The sequence below is a fragment of the Galeopterus variegatus genome, unplaced genomic scaffold, assembly GCF_000696425.1.
Source record: "Galeopterus variegatus unplaced genomic scaffold, G_variegatus-3.0.2 Scaffold1759, whole genome shotgun sequence".
Classification (NCBI taxonomy): Eukaryota; Metazoa; Chordata; class Mammalia; order Dermoptera; family Cynocephalidae; genus Galeopterus; species Galeopterus variegatus.
In genome coordinates this window covers 7974-29585 of record NW_007727870.1, presented here as the reverse complement: position 1 = coordinate 29585, position 21612 = coordinate 7974, and the positions used below count along the sequence as shown (strand labels likewise).

General features: G+C 39.1%; 1 protein-coding gene across 1 annotated transcript in view; it reads right to left on the bottom strand.

The window, feature by feature from the left end:
- The window catches only part of ZNF236 (zinc finger protein 236), a gene marked incomplete at its 5' end in the record, with an annotated part of 114904 nt that extends 93670 nt beyond the window's left edge, over positions 1-21234 (bottom strand). The window contains 2 exons of the mRNA XM_008578795.1: positions 19545-19709; positions 21092-21234. Coding sequence (XP_008577017.1) covers positions 19545-19709; positions 21092-21234 — 308 coding nt within the window. The remainder of the gene's footprint in view (positions 1-19544; positions 19710-21091) is intronic.
- Positions 21235-21612: the final 378 nt, after the last annotated feature.

The following is a 21612-nucleotide window of genomic DNA, read 5'->3' as shown; positions in this document are numbered from 1 at the left end:
AAACGCTGGAAAAAGGATGAGAGAATACAATTTTTGAGCAAAGTGACTTCTGTTTCAAATCGGCTGTTGGGTATCTGGCCCGTGATCTGTTTGTTCTGTGAAAACTTTAAAGAAGCAGAATGAGTTCAACACCAGAAAAGGGCAGAAAGAATTCAAACTGAGATTATGGCTTAACAGACCACCTTAAGACAATGACAGCTGGTAAGTTTTTAAATGGATATACCTCATCGTTCTTTGAATTTGGCTTTTAGGCAGAGAAGATTACAGATTTGGCCCAAATGTGCCTTACTAAACACATGAAACAGGGATAGTCTGAACTGAGGGGTGGAATGTGTGTAAAATGCACACAGGAATTCAAAAACTCGGTGCAAAAAAAAAAAAAAAAAGAATGTGAAATAGCTCATTAATGTTTATTATCTGAATGGATAATATTTTGGATATATTTTAATAAATTAAATATATTAATAAAATTTATCTCACTTTTTAAAAATTTTTTTAATGTGGCTACTAGAACACCTAAAATTAGTCATATTATACATTTCCATTGACAATGTTCTGGAGTGGGGTCTAGACTCATCTTCAGGCTGCCAATTACCAGCTACATAAACCTGGGAGCTTTACCCACTGTATGCGTATAAAATAGGGATAATAATAACACCTACCCCAACAGGGTTGTTATAAAGTTAAATAAAACAATCCATGTGAGCTGCTTATAGTGGATGGCGCAAGGTGAGAACTCAATAGTGACCTCAATAAGTAGCGATTGTTGACTCAGTACAAATTTCAACGAGTTCACTCATTTGGAGTTCCATAATACAATTACTTACTCAAATGATCTTCAAAATTAACTATCCAAGCATGAAAAAATGTGAAAACAATCTATCAATGAGCATAACTGTTATTTGAAATAAAATATATTACTATTTCTATCAGACTTTCTTCTAATTACTGTACATATCAGTCTTGTAAATGTAAACTTCATTAAAATAAGTTCGTAAACAGATACTACCTACGGCTACAATGCAGAAAAAGAATGGAATATTTTGAGCAATCCAATATGATTTCAACTTAAACAACTTTTCATTAGTATTACTGTACAGTCATGCATCACTTAACTAGCAGGATATGTTCTGAGAAATGTGTCATTAGGTGATTTTGTCATTGTGCAAAGGTGTATTACGAACGGAAACAGTCATGAATTTTCCTGTTATCTACACTGGCCACTAGGTGCATGAATGTGGTCTCTCTGTGCTCACTTTCCTCATCTGCTATATGGAAATTAGAATAATAACACCCCCACAGTCATGAAAATTAACTTATGGCTAGAAATGTGTCTAGCTCTCAGCATACACTAGGCGAGTATTAGCTAGCTTTACTATTATTTTGCCATAGGGATGGGTGGGAGTCATTTAAAATGCAAGAATTCTGAAACAGACAACAAGCCTTACACTTGGGGTCAGACCTAATGTGTCAAAAGCCTGGCTTTTTATCTTAAAGGTCTGAGCGGCCTTTGGGAGGGTCACCAGGGGTAAGCTAGGCACTCCTGCTCAACACACTTTGCAGTGGGTCTGTTTACACCAGCATCACCACGAACACATGAGGAGTGCATTGCACTCCAATGTTAGAACAGTTACAACACTAGGCGACAAGAATTTTTCAGTTCCATTATAACCTTATGGGACTACTGTCATATATGTGGTCCGTTGTTGATCAGAATGTAGCTATGCGATGCATGACTGTATAATAATTTAAGGAAATAATGAACTACTAAATTTTTAGTAACTTGCTAATAGTAAAGAAAATTCATTCTAGGAAACATCCAAAAGTGAAAAAGTATTTATCATAATTTGCTGCATCTCTTTTAAAAAAAATATGACCTCTGCCTCCTGAATGTGTATGGCAAAAGATAGTATCTTTCAACAATGATTCCACCACATCTCCTGTCTTAAAATTACAAAGTAAAATTTGACTCTCACATCCCTGTTTCCTATGCCCATTCTTTTATTGCTCTGGCTCACATCCATCTTCTTTTCCCTTATTTTTATGAAATGATCAGACTAATGTATTTCAGGGGATATCTATTGGGACATTACTCAGATATTTGTTGGAACTGTCTCAGTGAAAACAGAGGTTTATGCACAATTTGCTAGGATGGTGAGAGCAGGAACAAGCACAACCCTGGGCCCCAGCCAAGACCTGCTACATCACAAAAACCACATCACAGTCCCCCTGCCCTCTCCCCCCGCACACACACACACATCCTGGCAACACTTGAGGAAGTCCTGGCAAGGAGGGCAGCACCTCATGCACAGTTACAGGCCACTGGACAAGAGACCTCCCACATTACTGCATCCTCTGTGTTCAGAGTCAGTATCAAGTGTCTCTCCTAGAAACAGAGACTGTCCGGGGATAATTCCAATGATGCTAAGTAGGGAAACGCACAGCATTTTAATCAATCCCCATCTTGCTGAAGATATGATAATCTCTAAAAAGCGAAACAGAGTGTGCAATGAGATGAATGCTAATGGCCTTGAGGCTGCTCTCCCTCCGCCTCTCTCCCTTTCCGTCTCCTGCCCAGGGCCACTGGTGTGGCAGGCACACTAGTACCAAGACTGCTGCCAGTTAGGCCACTTGGAACCTTCCCTTCTCTCAGTGGCCTTCTCATGCTCCAGCACCACACCTCCTGTCCCAGGCTTTCTCTGGAGCCATTCTCTCTTTCCTAAAGCAGTTTGCCTCTGTCAACCTCAAATGGTGCTCAGCACACAAGATAAACCTAAAGCCCACCCAAAAATGTTGCTCTTCTCTCAGCACTTACAGTACCTGGTCCATATCACTGTTCATCTTATTCTTCTGCTTCTCTTTTCTTGCTTTCCTGGATTATTTTTTGAATTTTTTAGAATTTTTTATTTATATGTAGTACTTTTGAGTACATCATTTTGTATGGTTTTCTTGGAGACTACTCTAGTTATTACTACACACTTGTAACTTACCACAATCTACGAGCACTCATATTTTACCATGAAAGAAATATAGAAAACTTATTGGCATTCAAGTCCCTTTACCCTCCCCCTTTTAAAATATAATTGTCCTAAGTACTTTCTCTATGTACACTGAGCACACCGGATGATAATTTCTGCTTCAACTATCAAGTATGATTTAAGAATTCACAAGGAGAAGAATAGTGTATTATATTCACCCAAATTTTTTCATTTCCACTCACTGTTTGTATTAGTCAGGGTTCTCCACAGAAACAGAACAAACAAGGTTTGTGTGTGATTATTATAAGGAATGGGATGACAGGATTATGGAGGTTGACAAGTCCCAGATCTGCACTGTGGCCAGCAGGTAGAGATCCAGGAGAGCAGACGGTGCGGATGGAGTTTGCAGGCCTGCTGGAGAATTCCCTCTTGCTCAGGAAGGCAAGACTTTTTGTTCATTCAGGTCTTCTACCGACGAAGTGAGGCCCACTCCGATTATGGAGGGCAATCTGCTTACTCAAAATTCAGTGATTTAAACATTAATCTCATCCAAAACACTGTCCAAGTTTTGCTTAAAATAAACCAGCACATTGTCCTTCTCTTCCCTTCTGAAGTTCCAAGCCCCCTTCTGTTATCACTTCCTCTCTTTCAAGAACGACTTTTAGCGATTTTTTAGAGTAGGTCTGCTGGTAATAAACTGATAGTTTTCCTTCATCTCAGACTTTCTTTATTTCCCCTTCATTCATTCCTGAAGGATATTTTCACCACACATAGAATTTGCAATCCACAGTTCTTGTCTTTGAGGAAATGAAACATGTCATTTTCTTCTAGCCACCAGGGATTCACATGAGAAATTCACTGTCATTCACAATGGTGTTCCCTTACAGGGAATGGGTCATTTCTCTATCTAGTCTCTTTCAAGACTTTTTCTTGCATGTGGTTTTCAAATGTTTGATTATGATGTCTCTTGCTGTGCCTTTCTTTGGGTTTATCCTGTTTGGGATTCAATCATCTTCTTAAATCTGTAAGTTATGACTTTTATCAAATCTGGGTAATTTCCAACCATTATTTCTTTTTGAATGTTTTTGGCCCCACACTCTTCTCATCCTTCTGCCATGACTGCACATGTTGGATCTTTTGTTACTGTCCCAAAGCTTCCCCAAGGCTCTGCCTTCCAGCTCACAGTTCTCCTCAGTCCTTTCCATTCCACTGCTGAGCCCTTCCACTGAGTTCTTCATGCCAATCACTGGAGTCTCCAGCTCTATAATTTCCCTTTGGTTCTTTCTATCTTCTGTTTCTTCCACTTTTTCCATTTGTTTCAGGACAAAGCATTTTTACGATGGCTACTTTAAAATCCTTGTCAGACAATGCCAGCATCTGGTTCCAGTGGGACTATGCTGGTTCTGCGTCTGATGATGTCCCCATTCTTGTCTGCATCCCAGACATTCAGAGTGTTATGCTGTGAGACTCTGGATCTTGGCTTCTCTTTGGGCAGGCAGTCACCCTGCTCAGATATAGTGTGAAGACCAGCTGGGGCAGAGGTTCACCTTGTAGGGCCCTGCTGATCTGGGGTAGAAAGCGCAGTGCACAGTGGTCTATCTCTTATCACTGGTTAAGTCTCGTTGCTGGCAGGGGGTGGGGGTGTGGGGGTGGTAGGGAGGCTCAGCTCCCCACTGGATCCCATGACACTGCTCTGGCAGGGGAATCAGAACACTCACTGCTCCTGGTGGAGGGTGGAAGGTGGGCTTCCAGCTAGGCTCTGCCAACACATTCAGGAGGGGGATTCTGGGTGCTGCCTCCTTCTGCCAGAAGGGGGGTGCAGGATTAGCTCCCCACGAGGTCCCAAGCCTGTTGGAGACCAAAGTGTCACCTGCTCCCGAAGGACAGGGGCAGAATGGGGTGGAGGTTTAACTCTCCTCTCGGCCCCACTGAGCCGTTTCTCAGTTGGCATTCAGCTGGAAAAGGTAGAATATTGTAAGAAGATTTTCTGTTCTGTTAGAACATCCTTTCTCCAGTTCTGGGTAAGGAGAACGGGTTTTTCTTGGGGTCCATCTCTGCTGGCTGGCACTATGCCACACACCTCTCCAGCACCCCATCCAGGTGTATAAGAGGAAAAAATAAACAGAGGAAACTCCCTGCCCCACTGGTTCTCAAGTCCTCAGCCCCTCCGCTGTCTGCCCCCTTCTGTCCACCTGTCAGTCTTTCCACAACTGCTGGCTGCATTACCTCCAGGTATTTTTAGTTATAGGAGGGGAGAGTCTGGGAGAATGTCCACTCCATCTTAGCTAGAACCTTGTAAGTTATTTTTAAATACAACTAGAGGTCAAGAATTATTCCTGTAGTTATTACTAATATACTATATTCAAATCAATTAACTGAGAAATAAAAACATACAAAATAGACAAACACAGCCAAAAATGTATTATTTTAACATATGGGGAAAAGACTCACAATTGTGTTCCAATATTTATGAGTATTTTTCCTTTCTACACGATAACAGATTTCTCAGCAGAGCATATGGCTCACCAACTAAAAACTCTGTTTCCCAAACTTCCTAAACACTGGATCACCTGGTGTGTTGACTGATATTCATCTTCTGGATCAGGCCTTTCAAGAGAAGCAGTGCAGTGCACAGAGGAGGGCCACCCCGGGGACCAGGTCTGCACGCCCAGCTCTGAGATGCACAACGCCAGACCCTTGGGTGTGAGAAGAGGAATGAATTCTGAATTTACATATTAACACAACCATTAAAACAAAAAAAACTACCCTATTTTTTACATGTTGCCAACACACTTTTCACATGTGGCTCTGGAATAAGCTCATGTGAAATCTTTAGCTCTAAACGCCTGCTCAGCGAGGGATTACCAAGGTCAGGTGACTGAATATCACAGCCCAACTTCCAGAGTCCTTCCTCCAGTGGCACAAACCATAATACAAGGGCAAGATCAATAGTGAGGCAAAAGCCTCTTCTCTGACTCTGCCACCCTCTCTCCTCCCATCGTCACCTACTGGGCAGAGAGAGTGGCTGTGTGCTGAAGAGAGGAAACCAGCAGAGGGTGGTCAGCAGCACAGAAATGTGAAGAAATACATATTTCTCCAAGACCTTATGGAATAAATTTTAAAGGAGGCAGAAGCTATGGAATGTTAGAGTTCTTACAACCACAGTGGTGAAAGACAAACAGTTGGCGTTTCACAACATAACAAAGGGTTCGAATGGGCTCAGGCAGCACAAACCCCAACCTCAGCGCCCACAGGATGACGGGCTCCCACCTCAGGCCACCGCAGAACGGCAACTGAACCTGGCGCCTGAGCTCACGAAGCATGCGGGGAAGGGCTGTGAGGCCCACTCTGGAAAGAATCTGGACTAAGTTTGAAGACAAAATACAACAAAGGGAAAATGCTGAAATTACTATATAAAAACCTAAGAGCTGCTGGAAATGATAAATAACTGTTATTTCTCTTCCCAGAGATGAAGGACATCAGAGCGAATTTTTAAAAAGCGCATCTGAACAGACATTAGAACAGAAAACACTCAAAACTCATGTTCTGGTGACCCGTGTAGATGGGCTTGGGGTTAGGGGGTGTGCCAGCCTAGGCGCAGGGGCAGCCTCAGCCTTTACCGTCCCCTGGGGTGAGCCACGCAGCACGCGCACTGCCGGCAGAGCTTCTCCACTCCTTACCGTCCTCATGGGGTGGGCCACGCAGCACACACGATGCCGGAAGAGCTGCTCCACCCCAACCATCCCCCTGGGGTGGGCCGCGCAGCACACACGATGCCGGAAGAGCTGCTCCACCCCCACCATCCCCCTGGGGTGGGCCACGCAGCACGCACAGCTCCAGCAGAGCTGCTCCACCCCCACCATCCCCCTGGGGTAGGCCACGCAGCATGCGCAGCTCCAGCAGAGCTGCCCCACCCCTTACCGGCCCCATGGGGTGGGCCACGCGGGATGCGCACTGCCGGCAGAACTTCTCCACCCCCATCGTCCAGCTCATCCAAGCAGAGGACTAGCCCACGTGCCCACAACATGGACTTGCGCGTCCCTGCCTGCACGTGGCTTGCATTTCAGCCCTCTCACCAGCTCTCCCACTGTCCTGCCTCCCTCTGTTATTCCAAAACGCTTGCTTCACAAACCCCAGCTTCGATACAGACGACCCTCTCCGCTCCCCACAGGCTGATGGTTAGAGGAAGGGAAACCACAAATTCCCAGCCCACCCAGACTCCAGCCCCAGCCAACGCTCAGCTCTGCTGGATAGTTCACCTACAGCTGGCCACCGAACAACGTGGGGTTTAGGGGTGGACCCCGTCCCGAGTCAAAAATCGGCATGTAACTTTTGACTCCCCACAAAATTAACTACTTAACTAGTAACAACCTACTAATAGCCTACCTTTAGGCAGGCTACTTAACTGTTTGGTTAGGCATGCCTGCATTCATGAAATATCCAAACAAAATTTTCCAATATATTTATTAAAATTAACTCACATATAAGTCGACCCACGCAGTTCCAACCCGTGTTGTTAAAGAGTCCACTGTATTTCGTCCCATTCAGACTCCGCTCCCATTTCCCAAAATAGGTTTCTAATACCTACCTCCACTTTCCTCATTTTTTCTGCAAAGACAGAGCAATGTTTCCATTTCACAGAAAACAAATGAGGCCCTAAGGCCGCGGTCCCAATCTGTGAACAGAGGCACCCTAGTGATGACAAATTCATAAGGGAGCCAAGGGACAGTTTACGTTTTCTAAGTATATGGCACTTCTCAAAATCTGTCCAATATATACAAAAACTACGGGATCATATCGTATCTTTGTGAAGCCCAGTTTCCACAATTGCTGTGGTTGAAAAGGAAACACTGAGTGAAAATCATGTGAAACAGGAAATACCAAGATCAATGTGAAAATAAATGTGTAGTACGAAATCCCAGGGTTTAAACAGCTGGGCAGCACTCAGTGTAGGTGTGTTCATTTTTCAAACTAAGTTATTAACACATGAATATTCACTACATCGTTTGGCTGCAGTTAGATAATGAACAGACCTTTTAGGTTTTGCCTCAAGGACCTTGACAAACTTATTAAAACACTGAGGAAGTGTGACTGAAAAAGGCTACGAACATCTGCTGGATTACAGCAGACGGCTCCATTTCCACCTCCACCCCTGCACCCACCTCTACCTGAGCCCTCCCCTTCCTCTGACACCTGCACCCACCTCACCTGAGGCTCTCATACCTTCTTCTATGGGCATATGAGAGGTATCTCTTCTGTTCGAAACTAACTTCTCCATCACACTCTTGTAATAAGTCACTCCTTTTCCCTCCAGATGGGGACCTCTGAAGATGGATTATTATATCAGTGTTAAATTCTTGAGTTTGATCATTGTTTTGTGATAATGAGGAAAAGTGTGTTTGCTTTTTGGAAATATATCCTGACGTATTCAGTGGAGAAATAACATATGCTGCAGCTTACTTTAAAATTGTTCCCAAAAAGAGGAAGGAGGTGAGATCTGGCAAATTTTAACAATTGGTGAGTCCAGAAAAGGTTTTACAAATATTCATTGTACCAATTCTTTCAACTTCTCTGTTAAAAAATTTTTTAAATATTTTAATTTTAGGTTTAAACGTTTTTTAATTTTAGGTTTAAAATTTTTCAAAATAAAAATTTAAAGGGATATGCCATCACTGCATATTGCGTGACAATGATTTAAGGGTGACTTTAAAAAAACCTGCTCTTATGCTCATTAAAAACAAAACAAAACTTACTACCCAATTATTATTTGTGGATGAGGTTGTACTTCTAAAAAACTCGAGAGAATCTGGTAAGATGACAGACTACGAAATTAATATATGAGGTTTCCTTAAAAAGTTAGTGGAAAGATTCATATTATCTTTTAATTCTATTTTTCCATGAACTTTTTGAAGTATTCTTGCACAAAAATGCATTGCTTTCCTATAGGCAAATAATAAACAATATAAAAATGAAAGACCCCCTACATGATATAATTAAAAATCTTAAGAATAAAATTAAATAGCATACTGAATCCATATGGACAAAACATTACTGGGTGATGTTTTGACTTTCCATATTCTCCTAAAGATCATAAACATGTAAATATGCTCAATTCTCCCCTGAAACAATCTAAAAATTTAATGTGATCAAAATAAAAATAGCAGCCTATTTCTAACTACATAAAATTCTAAAGTTCACATGTAAAAATAAGCCAGAAGAGTAAAAAAAGAACATAAAAACATTTGTTTATCGTTTCAAAGAGACACGGCAAAGATAAACCATAAAAACAAGAAAGTAGCCCCAGGGAAAGGCTGAAAGGAATGGAGTGCTGGGGTACTAGAGGGCGTGAGTCTTCTCTGAGCACACCTTTTTGGATCATTTTAACTTTTATTAGGAAGTTAATATCCAAACACTGAAAGACTAGATGCCCAGCCCTCAATCCACCCTCTGTGCTGGGCTGTCTTTGTGGTCACACTGACCTAATTCTGGTGGAGGGTTGGTAACTGAGGGCTTCACGAGAATGGGAAGGGGCAGTAGGGCTTGATGTGGAGGCAGCTGGGACAAGGGACCCTGGGCTTGCTGCAAAGGGATTCCTGCCAAAACACAGGGAAAAAGGCACCCAAGTAAAGCACGAACACCACATCTAATTGTCTGCCCTCCATTCTGGAAAGATGGAGAGCCGAATGAGATGTGCAAACAAACTCTGAGTGCACCTCGGTGGGACAACCACAGTGGTTGGCTGAGCCAGTCAGAAGTGACTTTGGGTGCAGTATGCGGTAGAACAGATGCATGAGGGCTGAGTGCTGCAGGGAGCCAGGTCCCCATGGTGGCAGAAGGGGCATGGAGGTACAAACCAGGGGAGGCAAGGAGGAACCCTGGGATCAGGGACGGGAATTGGAGGCACAGGGGTGAACCACAATTTCTAAACTATGTGGGTGCGCTACACTGTGTATACGTGGATCTGCACTAAAAGATGTGGTGGGATTTTTTAAAAAATGATTTCAGCATTGGGAAGCATTTCCAATCAAGTCACAAATGAATACACTGAAAATGTGTGTACAGGACAATTTAAAATCTCTACCAGTAAAAATAATAATAAGAAGAAAACCAGAAACCAAGAAAGAATTCTGTCACACAGGGCAGAATGAACTAACTTCTCACCCACCCACCCTCCCCAAAAATAAAGTAAATTAAAAGACAGAAAGAATACTCATGGTCAATAAACAAGGAAAGATGCCAAACTTCACTCATAATTAAAGAAATGTAAGTTAAAACAACAGAAACATACCAAAAAATTCCAGACTGAAAAAGACAAGTTTTACAACATAAAATATTGAAAATGGTATGAAGAAATGGGCATTTTCATACACTATTTATTGGCTGGAGTATTTATTTACATCTCTGTGTAAAACAATCTGACAATACTAGAATTTTAAATTCACATATCCTGTGACCTAACAGGTCCATTTCTAGGAATTTATCTGACATTTATGTTAGCCTAGGGTTCTCTCAACTTCCCACTACACAATGACATCCTGTGCCAGAGTATTCTTCGTGGCAGGGGCTATCCTGTGCATTGTGAGGTATTCAACAGTACCTCTAACCTCTACTCACCAGATAACAGTAGCATCCCAGGCCTGCAGTAGTGAAAGCCAGAATGTACCCTGGGATACAAAACTGCCCACCTTGAGAACCCAAAAACATACCTACATACACAAAGGCTGGAAACATCCTATAGGTCTAACAATAGTGATCTGATGATTATGATACGTGTGCACAGTATAATACATGCATCTGCTAAAAATAAGGAGATAGCCCTATGATGAACAGATGTGGAATTACACCTAAGATACATGGTTAACCGAAGAAAAAAGGGACAGAATATTATGGATTGGGTTAATGGGAGTGCAAAGGAGATTTGTATAGACACAGAACATGCCTGGAAGGATACAAAAGAAACTACTAATAGAAGCTGCTTCTGGTCAGGGGAACTGTAAGCCAGGGATCAGAGGGGGTCTTTTCTCTACAGTTTGATTTCTTTCTTTTTTTTTTCCTTTTTGTCTTTTTTTTTTTTCGTGTCCGGCAACGGATCGCAACCCTCAGTGTCGCGCCCGTACAGGACCGGGACTGACAACGGGATCGCAACCCCCGGCGTCACGCCCGCACCTCGCTCAGCCAGTGAGCGGGAACCGGTTTGCATGTGGGATCCAAACCCTCGGCGGGAGCGCCACCACGCTCCCAAGCGGCGAACTGTAGCAGTGCGCCACCGGGCCGGCCCTACAGTTTGATTTCTTACTGTGCACACATAGTACCTATTCCAATACATTTATACACCATTATTTAATACATTTTCTGCTTTTTTAAATTAAAACTATGGTCATTTCTGAATAGTGCTACAGTTGAGTAAGAAAGGCATTCCTATACTCTGCAAAAGAAGGTAAAAATCAGCATGTACTTTCTAGAATGTAATGTGGCATTCTATAAAGAACTTTAAAAAAGGCATATTTGTTAATTCAGTAGATCCAACTATAGGAATCTAGCCTAAGAAAAGAATTAAAGATGCATAAAAAGATTTGTATACGATAATGTATTATTTATGATATCAAAAAAAAGAAGCAACTTAAATCTTAAGCAACATAGAAAATGATTAAATATTATGTTAAGTCCAGATGCCAAAGATGTTTTAAAGTAACTTAAAATACTGATATAGGAAAACACTCATGATATAATAAGTGAAAAGAGGCAGGATATATTTACAATATATTATGAGAAAAAGGTAGGTTATAAAATAGTCTGTACAGAAACATAATTCTATTTTTGTATTTAAAACAACTATTTTTAAACACAGAAACTATTATGAAAAGCATGTATAGGAAAAAAAGTCTGAAAGATTGCACATGCATTCTCTCCAAATGATGTGATTATGGGTGCTTTGTAAAACGTCTAATTAATTTGTTTTTTAATTAGCAGGTAAAAATTGTATATATTTATGTTATACAACATGATATTTAGATATATGTATACATTGTGGAATGGCAAATCAAGCTATTTAACATATGCATTATCTCTTTTCTTTTTTTTTTGAGGTCAGAACACTTAAAATCTTACTCTCTTGACAATTTTCAAACATGGAGTGTACTTCAAAAGGCTCATGGAAAAATGAATTAAAGGATAATATGAGGCCCAGGGTCATAGGAAAGAGTCGTGGGCAGCCCCCACTGCCCATAACAAGGTAGAAGCACCCCTGGGATCCCAGGCAGGAGTCATGGACAGCTACCACTGCAGAAGGCTGCAGCACACCCAGAGTCCCAGGCAGGAGTCATTGGCAACCCTCATTGCCCAGCAGAAGGCAGCAGCATGCTGAAAACACCACTTGTGCATGGGTGGTCCACAACAGCCACTGCCACAGCCACTGTTACTGCAAGGGCAGCTCACTGTCACAGTAGCAGCCACAGCCACCATGTAAGCAGACAGTCACCCACTTGACTACACTGACACAAGGACAATCACCAACAGACAGCAGAAAAAGAAGACTCTTTCCTCAAAGCCCATTCCAGAGTAAAAGAAGCAACTGCTCTACTAGATAACCAAACATCAATGTAGAGATGCTAGAAATACAAAACACCAGGAAAACATGACACCACTAAAGGAATAACTCTCCAGTACCAGACCCTACAGAGCAGGAAATCCTTTAAATGACTGAACAGGAATTCCAAGTAACAATATTAAGGAAACTCAATGAGATATGAGAAGACTCAGTTAGACAACAGAATGAAATGAGAAAAAATATCCAGGATATGAAGGAGGAAATATACAAAAAGATTAATACCTTAAAAAAGAATGTAGAAGAACTCATGGAACTGAAGGATTCATTCAGTGAAATAAAAACACAATGAAGAGCTTAAACAGCAGGATACAGCAAGCAGAAAAAAGAATTTCTGATCTCAAAGATAGTCTTTTAGAAATAACCCAGGCAGACAAAAAGAAAAGAAAAACAAATTTTAAAAACTGAAGAAAATCTAAGAGAGCTAGCAGACAACCTTACACACGCAAACATTTGAATCATGGGTGTTCCGAAAAGGAGGAGAGAGGAAAAGGCACTGAAAACCTATTCAACAAAATAAACAACAGAAAACATTCCAAGTATAGTGAGAGACACAGACCTTAATGTCTAACAGGCTCAAAGATCCCCAAACAGATTCAATCCAAAAAGAACCTCTCCAAGACACATTATAGTCAAACTGCCAAAGCTAAAAGACAGAGAAAGAATCCTAAAAGCAGCCAGAGAAAAGCAGCAAGTCACCTGTAAGGGAGCCCCTGTTAGACAAACAGCAGTCTTCTCAACAAAAACTCTACAGGCAAAGAGAAAATGGGATGATATATTCAAAAAGAAAAAAAACCTGCCAGCCAAGAACACTATACCCAGCATGCTATCCTTCAGAAATGAGGGAAAAATAGTATATTTTCCACACAAACAAATACTGCGGGAGTTCACCACCAAATGACCAGCCCTGCAAGAAATTCTCAAGGGAGTCCTGCATCTGGAATATGAAAAACAATAATCACTACCACAAATAAACAAGAAAGAACAAAACCCACTGTTAGAACTAAAATGCAAGTGAGACAGAGAAAGAAATTAAATCTTACCAACTCAAAAAACCAATGAACATCAGAACATCTTTGGGGAAGAAAGGAACAAAAGATATTTAAAACATCCAAATGAAAATTGATAAAATGCCAGGAGTAAGACAATACCTTTCAATAATAACCCTAAATGAAAATGGATTAAACTCCCCACTCAAAAGACACAGACTAAGTGGATTAAAAAGCATATAACCAACTATATGCTGTCTTCAAGAGACTCACCTCACTTGTAAAGACAAACACAGACTAAAAGTGAAGGGATGGAAAAACATATACCACACAAATGAAAACCAAAAACAAGCAGGAGAAGCTATTCTTACATGGGATAAAATAGACTTTAAACCAAAAACCATAAAAAGAAACAAGGAAGGTCACTATATCATGATAAAGGGATCTATCCAGCAAAAAAACAAAACAATCATAAAAATATATGCACCCAACACTGGAGCACCCAGATATATAAACCAAATACTATTATGCCTAAAGAAAGAGATAGACCCCAATACAATAATTGTAGGGGACTTGAACACTCCTCTCTAATATACATTCTTCTCATCAGCACATGGAACATTCTGCAGGATTGGCCACATAAGGTCACAAATCAAGTCTTAACACATTTTTAAAAATTGAAATCATTTAAGTATCTTTTCAGAACACAACAGATTAAAACTAGAAATCAATAACAAGCGAAACTCTGGAAACTATACAAGTACATGGAAATTAAACAACATGCTCCTGAATGATCTATAGGTCAAAGAAGAAATTAAACAGGAAATCAAAAATGTCTTGACACTAGCGAAAATAAAGACACATCATACCAAAATCTGTGGCATACTGCAAAAGCAGTACTAAAAGGGAAGTTTATTGCAATAAATGCTTACATCAAAACAGTAGAAAGATTTCAAATAAACTACCTAACACTACACCTCAAAGAACTAGAAAAACAAGAACAATCCAATCCCAAAATTCGTAGACAGAAAGATCAAGTAAAACTTGATGAAGATTAGAGTAGAACTAAATAAAATAGACACCCAAAAAGCGATACAAAATATGAATGAACAAGCCCCCACTGCCCAGATGATTTAGGTAAGAAACAGAGCAGGCCTGGGGCCCTAAGGCAGAAGCCAAGGGCCAGCCCCCTCCACACAGACAATGCAGGCAAGAAACAAAACACACCCGGGGTCCTGGGCAGGAGGAGCACACTGAAAACATCACTGCCTTCTGATTGGCCCACCACAGCCACAGGTGCTGCAAAAGCAGCTTGATGCCACAGCATTAGCAACAGCCACTGTGCAGGCAGACTAAGAGACACCAACTGCAATGATACAAGGAGAGTCACCAGCAGACTGGTAAAAGAAGAGAATGTATCTCTCACCAAAGCCCATTCCAGTGTAATAGAAGAAGCAACTGCTCTACCATGGCCCTGCAGTATTTCTGATTTTAGAAATTTCTGTCTTCTCTCTTTTTTTCTTGGTCAGTCTAGATAAAAAGATAAAAGTTTCCAAATTTTGGTCATTTAAAAAAAAAAAGACTATTAAGCAGTGTACAAAGCACCATTGATGTGAATGTTTTAATCAAATATTAACTTTATATCATTCTTTTAGGGTACAATAATCTTTATATATATTGTATAACTTGTTAAATATGTAACCATCACTCATTTTCTTTGACAGACTTTGTTATGAGACTGAAATCAAGCTTGAAACTGATTTCTCATTACGATCGAAGTTTTTTTCCTTAGTTTCTTTCTTTTCTGCATCTCTTCTGACAGTTTTGAATTTTCTAAATCAGATAGTTAAGAACATTGTTTTCAAGAGTTCTTTATAATACATTTCTATATTATTAAATAAAAAATAATAAAAAAAGATCAATGAAACAAAGTTAGTTTTTTGAGAAGACAAAATAGATAAGCCATTAGCTAGGCTAACTGAAAAAAGGAGAAGACCCAAATAACAAAAATCAGAAATGAAAAAGGAGATGTTAAAACCAATACCACAAAAATACAAAAAATTATTAGAGACTATCATAATAACTATACATCAACAAATTTGAAAACCTAGAGGAAATGGATAAACTTCTGGCCACATACAAACTACCAAAACTGAACCAAGAAGAAACAGGAAACCTGAACAGACAAATAACAAGCAATGAGACTGAAGCAGTAATCAGCAGTCTCCCAACAAAGAAAAGCCCAGGACTGGATGGCTTTACTACTGAATTCTACCAAACCCTTAGAAAGGAATTAATACCTATTCTCCTCAAACTATTACAAAAAATTGAAACAGAGGCCATACTTATTATCTCCCAAACTTATTCTATAGCCCTGATACAAACACCAGATAATGATACATAAAAAAAAAGAAAACTACAAGACATGTCTCTGAGAAATAGACGCAAATATTCTCAACAAAATATTAGCAATCAGAACACAGCAACACATCAAAAAAATTATACACAATGATCAAATGGGATTCATCCCAGGGATGTAAGGATGGGTCAACATATGCAAGTCAATAAATGTGATATGCCACATCGACAAAAGCAAGAACAAAAACCATGTGATTATCTCAAAAGACACAGGAAAAACATCTGACAATATTCAACATAGCTTCATGATAAAGATCCTCAGCAAATTAGGTATAGAAGGAAAGTATCTCAACACAATAAAAGCCATTTACGACAAACTCACTGCCAGTATCATCCTGAATGAGGAAAAGCAAAAAGCTTTTCCCTTAAGAACAGGAAAAACAAGGATACCCACTCTCAGCACTCCTAATTAACATAGTAAAAGTACTAGCCAGAGAAATCGAGCAAGAGAAAGAAATAAAGAGCATCTAGATTGGAAAAGACAAAATCAAACTGTCCCTGTTTGCAGATGACATGATCCTATATATAGAAAAACCTAAAAATTCTACAAAAAAAACTCATAGAGCTGATAAACAAGTTCAGCAGTAAAGCTGCAGGATACAAAATCAACACATAAAGATCAGTAGTGTTTTTTATACTCCAGTAACCATTAGAAAAAGAAATTAAGAAAGCAAACCCATTTACAATAGTCACGAAAAAAAATAAAATACCTAAGAATCAATTTAACCAAGGAGGTAAAAGATCTCTACAATGAGAACTACAAATCACTGCTGAAAGAAATTAAATGGGATACAAAAAGATAGAAAGACATTCCACGCTCTTGGATTGGAAGGATTAACATTGTGAAGATGTCCAAACTACCCAAAGAGATCTAAAGAGTCAATGCAATCCTCATCAAAATACCAATGACATTCTTCACAGAAATAAGGAAAACAATCCTAACATTCATATGTAACAACAAACACCCCAAATAGCCAAAGCAATCCTAAGCAAAAAAAAAAAGCCAGAGGCATAACACTACCTAACATCAAAGTGTACTACAAATCTATAGTAACCAAAACAACATGGTACTGGCATAAAAACAGACACTTGGACCAATAGAACAGAATAGAGATTCCAGAAATCTACCCACATACTTACAGCCAGCTGATATTTGACAAAGTCAACAAGAACATACACTGGGGAAAAAACTGCTTCTTCAATAAGTGGTGCTGGGAAAGCCAGACATCCATATGTAGAAGAATTAAACTAAACCTGCACCTCTTGCCATATAGCAAAATCAACTCAAAATGGATTAAAGACTTATATAAGATCTGAAACTGTAAAACTCCTAAAAGAAAACATAGGGGGAAACACTTCAGGAAATAGGACTGGGCAAAGACTTTATGAATAAGACCCCAAAAGCACAGACCACAAAAGAAAACATAAACAAATGGAATTATATCAAACTAAAAAGCTTCTGCACAGCAAAAGAAATAGTTAACAGAGCAAAAAGACAACCTACAGAACAGGAGAGGATATTCGCAAACTATGCAACTGATGAGGGATTAATATGCAGAATATACAAGGAACCCAGACAACTTAACAGAATGAAAACAAGTAACCAGATTAAAAAATGGGCAAAGGAGCTGAATAGGCATATCTCAAAGGAAGATGTATAAATGGCCAACAGATACATGAAAAAATGCTCAACATCACTAAGCCTCAGGGAAATGCAAATGAAAACCACAGAGATACCATCTCATTCCAGTTAGACTGGCCATTACCAAAAAGACAGAGAATAAATGCTGATGAGGATGCAGAGAAAGGGGAACCCTTCTACACTGTTGGTGAGACTGTAAATTAGTGTAGCTATTATGGAAAACAGTTTGGAGATTCCTAAAACAATTACAGATAGAACTGCCATACAATCCAGCAATTCCACTATTGTGTGTATACCCAAAGGAACGGAAATCATCATGTCGAAGGGATACCTGCACTCTCATGTTTATCACAGCTTTATTTACAATAAACTAAGAGTTTGAACCAACCTAAATGTCCATCAACGAATGAGTAAAGAAGGAAAATGGAATACTGCTCTGCATAAAAAGGAATGAAATTCTGCCATTCGCAGAAACCTGGATGAACTTAGAGAAAATTAAGTTAAGTGAAATAAGCCAGGTACAGAAATAGAAATACCACATGTCTTCAGTCATAAGTGGGAGCTGAAAAAAATAATAAACAAACAAACAAAAAAAGATACAACAATCACAATTCCTTGAACTTTCAAAAGGAGAGAAAGGACTGAGGCCACCAGAGGTGGGAAAGTGGGAGGGGGCGGGGGGTTAGGGAGAAATTGGTGAAGGCCCACAAAAATATTTATGCTGTGTAATAATAAAATAATAAAATAAAAAATAAATAAAAAGCCAGAGAGCATTACATTTAAAAAACTAGATAAAATGAATATTTCTATGAACTTTGTGAAGATGCCTCCTACAATACTTTGTTACACATTATGGTCTCCATGGTGGTATACACAGATCTCTTGAACTTACTCCTCCCACCTGAAATTCTGTAGCCTTAGACCAGCATCTCCCCAACACCCTACCCCACAACCTCTGTTTACCACCATTTTACTCTGATTCTATGAGTCTCATTTTTTTACACTCCACTATGGGTGTTTTTTAATGTTACTTTTGTTTCTAATTCTTTCCAAAATAAACATGCATTACTTGTATGATAAGATTTTAAAAGATAAAAATTAATTAATTTAAAAATTAAAAGCACTTATAAAAAATACAAACCTATATAGAAAGTATAAACTCAATTTTTAGGATGTAAATTTTATATATACAATTTAAATATTGTATTTGTTTTTCTGTCTTAGGAAGAAAATATAACAAGTAGTCATCAGTAATTATTTCAGAATTAGAGGTGACTTTTATTTTCTCCTTTTTACTTTTTGTATTTTCCTAATTTTCTACAATACTAATCAGGGGAGAGGAGAGGGGTGGAAAGTAGGAGCGGCACATTTTTAAAGCAACAGCCATTGACACTTAATTAGGCCCACCCACCCCAGCAGCACAGTTGTGGCATCCTCAGAGCTGTGCCAAGACTCGTGCCTGTGGAGCTTTCAGGATCATTCACACCTTGGTGTATAAACTTTTTTGGGCCATCACAGATCAGGGGATCCAGGAGTTAAGTAAAGAAATTCTACCACCTTCAGAGACAGAAAAATTTATTTTGGAAACTACAGAATCCTGTGAAAGGTAATTTCTGTTTTAAGAAGTGGGAGAGAGGGGCAAGGGGAACTTCTGCCATCCAATGTGGACATATTTTGATCCTCCAAATATAGTACACATCAAAATGTCTCTACCCCAAGGTATTGACACAGCCAGAAAATAGGACATTTTATCACTGAACTGGAGATTAGTCAAGGCAATGTAATGATAATTAGCTTCTTGAAATCTATATGAAAGGCTTTTAAAACTACTTTACACCTAAAACCCTTCTGACTAATGATTAGACGCTTTTAACAACCAGTTGACAAAGTAAATGCAAAATGATGATGATTACCTCTTCCTTTTCATGTAGCATAATATGCGCTTTGAGACTAGCCACTCTGGAGAATTTCTTGTGACACACAGGGCAGGTAGGATCTTCCCCGTTGTGGGTACATTTATGAAGTGTCAGGTTGAATTCAACATTAAATGTTTGGGGGCACTGGTCACAACGATGTGGCTAATTGGAGAGAAAAGTAAAGAAGCCACTGAAATACAATCCTTCCACAGATGCTTGCTCAATAAATGTTATTAAAATGTTAACAATTACCATAATTTACAGTCTTTCCTACTAAAGCATTTCTGAAGTCTTTTCTGGACCTGAAGTCAATAAATCCAAAATGGACACAGTGAAGCTCCTGACGGAATTTCTTAAAGGACTGTAAGGACGACAACACATACATGTAGGAAATATTTCTAATAAATACTGCATAAGAGGCTGGCCAGTTAGCTCAGGTGGTTAGAGTGAGATGCTGATAACACCAAAGTCCAGGGCTCAATCCCTGTACTGGCCAGCTGCCCAAAAAAAAAAAAAAAAAAAGGAAATGATGTTACATATAAATTTATCAGGTTGTAGTCTCTATGAAAATGTATTTGAGAAACTTTAAATCAAGTTGGAATTTTCCCTTCTGTTTCTGACCAACTCCCCTGTTGTAAACAAAATTACTTCTAGTAAAATAAGTAACCATACAAATTTTTACTAGATTTTCACAGATTGCTTATCTCAGTCTAAAATATTCCCAAAATGGAAGGTATTCTGCCACTTACTTGTAGAAAGATAAAGTCACCACTGGCATTTCTGTCTGAAGTATCAAGACCCTAGTGAGGAGTAAGTCCGTATTTTCAGATTGTCATCTTGAGAAAGCAACACCAGTGCATCCTGGTGCTGGTATCATATTAGCAGTGTCACAGCATCTCACCCATGCTGACAGTAAAGCCTGCAATGGTCACATCCTGCTCTCTAGAGAGCAGACCCTGGTATTTTCTGGTTTCACGTGCTCACTAGCTAACATTCTCCTACCTAGAGAAAAGCCAGCAATCACTTTTTTAATGGTAGTTTTAATTGCCACTTCCCATCTAGCAGGCAGATCATTCCATTAAGGCACTAAAGTTATTGAAATATCCCGTGATATAGTACAGTATTTTCTCCGTGCTCAAACACGATCTAAAACATCTACAACAACATTGTAAAATGCAAGACCACTTAAGAGTAAAATTCCCTGCTGGAAAAAAATACTTCAAAATACACCAATCCGTGTTCAGTCATGTAAGAAATTGAGACTACTGAAAAAATTCATATTTTAAAAATATTTTGTTGTCCACTCATAAATAACTTCAAACACTGATTCACTAGGAAAAGCTCTCACCTTCTCTCATGATCTAATGATAGCTAGGAATACAAATACAACTTTAAAAAATGCCAAAATATTTATTTATAAAATATAAAATATTCTACAATTTAGAACCTAAATTATAAGAAAAATTCTGATTTTACATGTTGATTTTTACAATACCTCCAGTTTCAACGCTCACATACCTGATGTCCTTTTTGAAAATACATACCTTGTCATTTCGCTCGTGATCCCTCATGTGGCGTTGAAACTGGGACTCTTTTGGAAAAGATAGCAGACAGATTTCACATTTATGGAAGTTTGGAACTTGATAGGCATAATTAGTGTTCTCCGCATTCAATGTTAAAACTCCATCTATAAAATCACATAAGTATAGACAATAAATACCAGTTGTTATTCTCATCCATAAATAAACTAAATTATTTTGTTATTATTTTAAAAACCAAATTATACCAGATATTTTAGATGAAATTAATGATATCCTGAATTTTAAAAATGTACATGTTTTAAAGTTAGAAATGAGAAATGCTGAGATGGCTGAGATCAAAAAACAGAATCCTAAACACCTGTTGGTAGGATTTTTAGAAACCTGAAACTAAATTCCTGAGACTTGACAGCCACACACAGAAACACAGGCAAAAACTTTAAAGATGCTTCTGCACACCTTGCTGACCTACTTAACATTGTTGCAAAGTCACTGCAAATCATGGAGACATTTCACCACTGAGTCAC